This window comes from Notothenia coriiceps, unplaced genomic scaffold (assembly GCF_000735185.1).
Source record: "Notothenia coriiceps isolate Sejong01 unplaced genomic scaffold, NC01 NC01_scaffold00020081, whole genome shotgun sequence".
NCBI classification, from domain to species: Eukaryota; Metazoa; Chordata; class Actinopteri; order Perciformes; family Nototheniidae; genus Notothenia; species Notothenia coriiceps.
This window is the reverse complement of record NW_011352782.1, coordinates 209,838-218,845: the sequence shown is the minus strand read 5'-3', so window position 1 is coordinate 218,845 and position 9,008 is coordinate 209,838. Positions and strand designations below refer to the sequence as shown.

General features: G+C 41.0%; 1 protein-coding gene across 1 annotated transcript in view; it reads left to right on the top strand.

Moving 5' to 3' along the window:
* LOC104952511 (protein shisa-6 homolog) overlaps positions 1–9,008 on the top strand; it is a 65,845-nt gene that overhangs the window by 35,757 nt on the left and 21,080 nt on the right. Inside the window, exon 3 of the mRNA XM_010779348.1 lies at positions 2,925–2,963. Within this exon, the coding sequence (XP_010777650.1) occupies positions 2,925–2,963 (39 nt within the window). The remainder of the gene's footprint in view (positions 1–2,924; positions 2,964–9,008) is intronic.

Genomic DNA, 9,008 nt, shown 5'->3' with positions numbered 1-9,008 from the left:
TTTATGGCGGTGATGTCGGCGCGGTATTTGAAATGTTCATATTGATATTTTTTTAACCCTGGCTTTGTAATAAAAAATATGGCAAAACGAAAACAGCCAAGCGTCACAGCTTTTGGATTCACAAGCAAAGAAGCGAAGGAGTCTAAAAATGACAACGTGAACGGAAAACAACTTTTAGTTGGCCGGCTGTAAGCGGCGTTAGGGTCGAGCTTGACAGCTCCACACCGCGGGAGAGGCCTGCCGATGCGGAGCCTGAAGAGGCTTCAACAACGGCCACATCCGCCGGCATAGTGACACCGTCTGTATTAGTAGAAGAGTGTTTTTATAGCAATTGATCGCGTCCGCACTGCTGCGCCAGTCAACAGAGCGTGCGTGTGACATATTTAGTAGCAGGATGTGCTCTGAAAAATAGGGCTCCCCGAAAGCAAATGGCTAATTCGAAAACTGACAGAGCTCCCTCTATACAAATCAAACTGTAGACGGTGTGAAAGCACCTATTGTTTTAAATAATGGTCGGAATGTGACCTGTGAGCCTTCTGAATTACCGTGGGACAGCACATTCTAAACTAAATGTTCAATCAATAAAGTAACATCTTATCTTATCTTAATAATATCTTCATATTAATAATAATAATAAATCATACAGTATGTGTCCGAAAGGGAGCAGGAGGAAGCAAACACAAAAATATACAAAAAATATACTGCATATTAAAGCAAACAACTGTAAAGCTAAAAGTATGAGCATAACAAATAAAGAAGTGCAATGTAAACATTTACATTATAATTATGATTATTTAATATATAAAGACTATATATTATTGAATTACAAGATTAGATATACTTTAGTATAGTATCTAAAATATTGATGTGTTCAAATGCTCTTCAAAACACAACTGAAAGTCCATGAAACTGGTTAAAACCTGAAATTGAAAATCTGGCAACGCCCTCTTGGAATATAGTGGGAGGGCTTAACATTCCTCTATACTGGTTTTAGGCAGGTCGTAGGCAGGAAGCTGTAAACTGGAGTCTGAAATGAAGTGCTACATCTGTATTTAACTGACTGTTTGCACTCTGGTTAGACCCTCCTAATTTCGTTACTGCTTGCATTATGTAATGACAATAAAGTAATCTAATCTAACATAAATGATTATAATATGGGCGTTCATACAAGCATAAGAATTGATGGATTGATTATCTTCTAAATGTGAACGAGTTGATGTATTACTTTGAACTGTGCTCTAGTAGATTTTGCCCTAAAGCAGCCCTATGGACTAATATATCAGTTAAAAAACTATATAAATTGTAAGTTTGCCAAAATGAGCTCACATCAGGGGGGTGCAACAGTGGCACGCAGTGATATTCACGGGTTGGAAAAACACACGTCAGACCTTTGTAGATGTGATTGTTGGAGATTGTTTTGTTGCTGATCTTTCTCTCGCTGGGCCTTTCACTCTCGTCGTTCGCCTGAGTGATAGATAAATACGCATTCAAATGCGAATTAATTCAGAAATTATTTGATAGTATTATTGTGAAGTATTATTGGTGGTAATGTAAATATTTGTGACACTCAGTAAATACAATGAAATGATTGACTTGTTCACGTGTAAATCAACATGTCTCTCTCTCCCAGGGTGCTTGGGCAAAAGAGTTCCCCGGGGGCCCACACCCTATAAATCGTTACGGGAGGGAGTCACCAGAGGGGAAGTTTAGCAGTACTTTGCACTTATTTTATTTATTATTTATGTACATATTCTGGGTCTGTAGGTATTTATTGGTGGTTAACGGTTTAATGTAGACATTTAATGACGTGTATATTTAACCAGTGAATGGTACGTGCCAGCCAATTAAGGTTGGAGGCTCCTATAAAAGGCAGCCATTCTGTGTTTGTGGGTGTTGTGTGTGGTGGAGGGCAGCCATGTTGTGAGCAGAAAATAAAACAATTTCATCTTGAAACGGCATTCTGTATCTTGCTCTCCTCTTTGCCTCCATGGCCGGTCGGCTTTCGTTATAATGAGAAGGGCTCATGAGATAAGGGAACATTGTGAACCACACTATATACAATGTAGCAGTGCAGCGCTGACCTACACTCACTTAGCTGGAACTGATGTTTGATGTACTTTATCATTTTAGTACTGCCATGTGCTGTTTGCATATTTCTCTCTCAAGGGATTTCATGTCAACATTCGGCTGCTTTCAGTACGCCGATGTAGAGAAATCTGCAATTCATGCTCATCGGCAGGACTTTATCATGAATGTTCTCTGAAATACAAAGCTTTATTTGGTCAGTGGATTTAAGGTCAAAACTGGTGAGAAAATCATTCATACGCAGAGCTGGGGAAGGCATCCCTACAGCTGCGTGGGAGGCAGCGAAATGAAGAGTTGATGGTTAATCCATAGTGATGGATCAGAGTACCGCAGGGCTGGAGTCCTGCGGTGTCAAGGTGTGTGGAACAACAGTGACTTTTCACCCCTCCTTACTTCTTCAAATTTTTCTCTCCTCCTACTCCAATCCACTATTTTTATCTTGAAATTCCAACATGTCACTTGATGGCATTTTCTGTGTGTTAAAGAGAGAAAGATATTTGAATGCTTTGTACCATGGTGTCAGTTGGCATTAACCAAAAATCTGAATCAATATCCGAACACTAAAACTGTTGACCTTTCCAGCAGCCCTGTGTCCACATATCTCTTGCTGTGATAGGGCTCTGCTTGAAAGGGATGGTTATATTTACTGTCAGATGTTTGAGTGTCACAAATGCCAATTTTCATAATGAACCTTTTTACTTATGACTAAGACTGTGGTTATGATTTTAACCCTCTCCAAACATTTCAGTGTGAATACATTAACGGACAGTTGCTCATTATCACTGTATTGCTCTGTTGCATACAAGCAGCCAATCTAACCACTGGGTTTTGTTTTCTAGGAGAAAATCATTGGCCGGTCCGCTCCCACAGTCACCATGGTAGGGATGGCTGTTCTTTGTTCAAGGGTCAAAGTTGCCTCCAACCACTTCTCCTTGATTTCTGTATTTTTCTTATGAACCTGTTAGTCAGGGGTAACCTCTGATGATGGTTTGGAGGCAGCTGACACCTGCAGTGTTAATTGTAGTGCAGTGCCTTCCCATTGACCTCTACCTCTCTATACCTAACATGTGTACTTTCCCCTGGACATTTAGCCCTGCTTTGTGTGTGATGACTACCTGTGTGCAATCCGGTGTGTGTACTATGGTTTCTGGGGTGTAACGGTACACAGGTCAATGTCAGGTCAATAAGAGCTGCAACCAGGAGGCAATATTCGCTTGTTTCTGTTCAAAGTAAAACAAAGAGATGCCTAACAACACCTCTGAAGATCACTACTTAACACATAATACCTTAATTGTTTAACTCATGTACTCATTGAAATGTAAAATACCATACCACCACGATTTGTTTTGGAAAGAACAACTTCTGGCTTCTTAATGGTCGGGTGTGTCCAACCTAATTTCACTAAGGGTCACACTGTGAAATGAGAATCACATTAGGGATAGGCATACAGTTTGTTGCTTTACATAACATCTGTCTCACTGCAAAACTCCCTGGGTGGGGGGGGGTCGCTCTTTGAAATGTAAAGTCCCAATGTATTAATCCAAATGAGACAATTTAAACTAATTTGGTAATAAATACAAGTACCGTTACACCTTCAAGGAAAACATTGTGAAGAGAAGATGTCCGCTGTCTTCAGTTTTTGATTTGAACAAAAAAAAACATTGAGTATGGGTCTAATTCATGAAAAAGCTTACCAAACTAGAACATACTGAATGAAACCAGAATATTGTGTCCCTCTTGATGCTTGTTGCAGATGTCCCACATTGTTGTTTTTTCATTGTGTTGTGCCTTAAAGCCAAACTGGTCTCATTTCACTCCTCTGTTCTAATTCCTTCCCATTGAAAGTATGTATTGAACTGTTTCACTGTCGCTTTTTCTGTGTTACCCACTTTACTAAATTAATGTGCTAACCTGCATGGTGTGTGTGGTCTTCAAATCTCAGTGGAGAGGAGGGCTGGTCTATAAAGGCATGGATAAAGGCAGTTTTGATGATGTTACTTCTTTTATTTTTAAGAAGACATCAGATAAATCTGTGCTTATCTTTGCTTAAGATATACGGACCCTCCTCTTCCTCCTCTACCTCTTCCTCGCCCTCTGCCTCCTCTCAAAGGAAGTCAGCTTTTCAACAGCTCGCAAATGGAGTGGGTTGGTATGTCAATCAACTGTTGAAATAAATGGCTTTTCATTCCTAGATATAACGTCACATGAAAATGCCAGACTGTTAAACTGTTTGATTTTCAGGAAAGATTATTACCTTCAAAGCCACCCGGGCTCTATAGTGAGGGAACATCATGAAGCACTACTTCAACAAAATGGATCTGTTATTGCCTTTTAACACACAGGGTCACAGTATCCCTAGGTGGGTTCACTGTCTATCACATTTCAAAATGAACTGGATATGAAGTCCATCTCAACCTCCTGCCCTCCATCCCTACTGAGACTGTGGACTATTGTCAAGCTGCACAGGCATGTCAAGTGACTGCTTGACCTCTGGTGTTGTCGGTGATTGTGCGTTATGAGATAAAGAGCGATACTTACTGGCAATATAGTCTGTTGGGGTTTTATTTTTGTACACAGAAACGTTGCAATCTGCGGCTCTTGTGGCTCATTAATAAAGCTTTCTATTAATGTATAATGATATCTGCATATTCAGGCACAGCTTTTCAGTCCAACCAATTGAAAATGTGTTTTCACTGGTTAGCAGACATGAGATGTAGTAATACTGTAATTACATACTTTACCTATACAAACAAAAATAGCAGCATTACAAAACAATATCATCTGAAACATATCCACATTGGCAGTTAACATTTAGGGATTAAATGTGAGCACTGTTGGTCACTAGATACATGTCAGAGGGATGTGATGGAGCCACTAGGACAGGAACATCCACACCCTTTTTGCACACATGGACAGTGCACTCTGTCTTCCCCCCACCCCCCCCCCAACCTCCTATGGGCCTTTCATAGCTCCAGTAGCTCCACTTGGCAGGGCTAATGGGATGGCAGGGCTGTTGGTTTTATTTTAGAGAGGGATGTGGAGAGGAGAGTGGAGCAGAGGGCTGAGGGTGGCTCTCTAATAGATATGGGGGGGTTGAGTCTGGGGGTGGAGGGCTGCTGATCACTGGACCATGATGCTGTCTCTCTTCTTTTCAGACCACTGGCCCCTCACATACTTTTCTTTCTCCAATCTTTCCCCAGGTTTTTTATCTTTATCTTACTCTTAAGTTAGAGAGAACTGCCTCATCTCTACTCTGTTCATAACTCCCCCAGACATAGAAACAGCAGAGATTGTGGACACACCCACTTACACAGACAAACCACCCACAGTAGGCTACTGGCTATTTTATGAACTGGCTGCTCAGCTGTTTGACGGAATGACTTCTTAGAAATTAATTCTCTCATTGGTTCTGCAAATGTCTTTTAACCTTAGCACCGGGTTCCAGGTGTTCTGTGGAGAGCTCAGCATGCCTCGCCTAAGTGTGAATGTGGATGTGATGTTTGGAAGGGTGATGTGAAACAAAATGCCACGTCAAATGTCAGATTACTGAGTCACTTGTGGGCCATCTGGATGCTATGCTAATGACCTATTCTCTCTAGCAAAGAAACATGTAATGTGAGTATCTTGATGCAAAGGTCAGCCCAACCTTAAATCAGACACCAAATCGGAAAAAGCTTAGACAGATGTGTCATCAACATAATGACAGAAAAATATCCATTTAGCAATTTAGATAGGAACCCTGTTCAACCCAACAATCTGGAGAGGATGTCAATCATAAACCATCAAGCCACTGTATGATTACACAACAGCACTGGCTTTGCATCTATTTCCACACGGCAATTAAAGGAGATGAAGGCATTAGGTAGCTGACAGCAGTGTGTGCAGGGGGCTCATTGTATCCTCCCTACACACACACACTTTCTGGAGCTGCATCATGGTACCTTGGTGTGCAGAGGTTATTTTGCAATGTTAGCATAATTCTCTTGACTCTGAGAGCTTGTGGTTGTGGTTGCACTGGGACTCTTTCTAGAATGTGGCTCACTGTTCCCTCGGTCCTTGAACATGGCTGTCCAGGTTCTTAATGAGCTACAGGCCTCTGTTTCTCCTCAGTTCAGCGCCCTCACACCGGCTTTAAAAGGAAATCACCAGACTTACCTTCTTTGAGATAAAAAAAATGAGCATCAGTCCATGTCAGGGTTCTCCATCAGATTGCTTCATTAGCAAATATGTTTTTAGCACAGCATAACAATATATTTACATATGAGACCTTTCAGGTTGACTTATCATCAGTATTCCAACATGCATGATTTACAGATTTAGATTTTTTTAGGCAAATCAAAGGACTTTGTTTTGGTAAGGGAAATATTGTGGGATGTGCCATCGTTATACATATTTTAACAACAATTAGCTATTGTATTTAGCTTACATTTGGCTAACCTTATTCTGTCTGACTGGCAAAGCCACACGCAGTATAGTATTCAACATACTTATCTCATCTTATTCTCCTTCTTCCGCCACAAATGTTGTCGTGCTACTCGTCTGGCAGCGTTGACACGAAACACACAAAAACACATCAGAACGTGCGGAATGACCGGGATCGGGTTGCTATGTCTTTTATAAGAGATTTGCCAAGCCGTTTTCGGGCAAATCACAGAAAACTGCGATTATTTGCCCCATAGGAATGAATGGGAGAGCTCGTAAAGACTTAGAGTGGGTGACATCACGGCTAGAGGTGAGAGGAGCTGTGAAAAAAACTCTTTGATCTTTGAACACACCTGTCGGTCGTTAACTAAATCCAGTGGTAATCTAAAGATGTTCAGAAACGATGCAGGAATGTGGTGCAAGAATCCAAAAGTGTAATAGATAAACAGTTAAAATAGTCAGCTAAAAGTGAGCTAAAATTAATAGATCTTTGTTTTACTTAACAATACAACTAATGCTATTAATACTTACTCAGCGGGGGTAATGTTAGCATCGGGACATGCACCCAAGTTTCAGTCACACAGTCAACATTTCTCTGAATTTTCTAGTTACTACCTAAGGCCTTCATACTGTTAGCAGCCTTCCCCTACAGTGAACAATGTGTGGCACCAATGGGTGGATGCAGATGGGCGGTTGTGGTCATATGCATCACATCCTGTCTGCAGAGCAGGGGGACAGATGTGGACTCCTGGGCATGGACCCCAACACTGCTCCCTGTCGTCCACTGATAGATTAAGAGCGCAGTCTAAATGTTACTGTGTATATGTGTGACTATTAAAGGAGATTTAACTCAAACCTCAATTTTGTCAGATTCAGAATCAATTAAAAAAAAGTTGGTAGGTCAAAAATATAACGAAAATGAAAAGCAACTCTTTTTAAGAAACTATTTAGCCTTAAAATAGAAAAAAGACAAGTATTTGCATAACATTTGTGTTTAAAGAAATTACCTAAGAAGCTTAAAAACTTAATAATTAATATATAACAAAAATGACAAACAGTGTATTGTATTTTTTTAGGTGGAGGGCTGTGGAGACTAAATTATGTATGTGTATACAAATGTCAAGGCATTTTTCAAAAAACTGTACCATTAAAAGTAATCCATTACTATGGCTTGATGGCAACGTGCTTTCTCATGCACTCCAACATTACATTATGAACTAAGCTCACTGAGTTGTTCATTGGGAATTATACCTGTAGGTTGAGACACATTTAATGTTTGGTTATAATCTATCCTATTTGCTGTTTCAAATGTATAAATTAGAGACAAGTTGTTATTAAAAAAAATACAAGTTCCCAAACTGATGTCACTACATGTTCAGCACTTTTAGCAATAGTTTATTTCTGTTGGAATCATAATATTTCTGTGTTCCCTTCTGTGGCACCTTCTGTGTGTTGCAGGCTATAGGTTCAATTTCTCTGGTAAAACCACAGATAACTGAAAAGCCATACATTTAAAGAGCAACTTGAAGGTTAGAGACACCAGTGAATGAATGTGTAGGAAAATGATGAATACACTAGATTTTCCCAAAAATATACAGAAATATACACTACAGTGACATCTGGCGTCGTTTTAGTAAGACATTTTCACTTCCGCATAAAAAAGCCTCCGCACGTGACCTCCCGCGTGTGACGTAACATGGGGGAAACAAGGGGGAGAACGGCCGGTCTAATGTATGAATAAACATGGATCACAATGCTAGTTTTGACACAGAAGAGGTTGAAAATATATATTCGAATGCATATGATTATAATTATGAGCCTGAAAAAATAACGGCCATCGGAGAGAAATGGAGCTTTGGTGTGTGGAGAACCAGTGGAGAACAGAGCAGCTGTCTTGGTGAGTGACCGGCGTTAGCATGTTAGCTAACGTCAGTCACATCACAACATTGTAAAGTTAGCAATCATATATCAGGCTATAACTAAAGTAGTATTGATAATATAGTAACGTTACTGGCAGGACTGTTGATACTGATCCATAACAGAAACTAATGCGCAAGTATCAGCCGTATCTCGCGTTACCTATGCAACTCCACACTACGGTGCTGACCGGAGGGGAGACGCAAGGTACGGCTGATACTTGACGATCTGGCGGAAAAAGGTTGTGGAGGCTCCATTGATATGCCGTTGTAAATGGCTTGATGGAAAGTAGGTGTGTAGTCGGGGAGGGTGCACAGCTGATTGCAGCAGGTGAGTGGAAGTTGAGCCGGGAGCCAGGAGTGACAGCCACCATGCCCACACAAACAACACAGACAGGGGGAAACAAACAAACACAAAGGAGACGGCTGGAGCAATACAGCCACCACAGCGTTACCTAATGCAACTCCACACTAGTCTTACGGTGCCGTGTACCGGAGGGGAGAGAGAGCAGCGAAGGGGGGAGAGAGAGAGCAGCGAAGGGACGGGGGAGAGAGATGTAATAGCGGTTTCCTTGAATAAGCTGT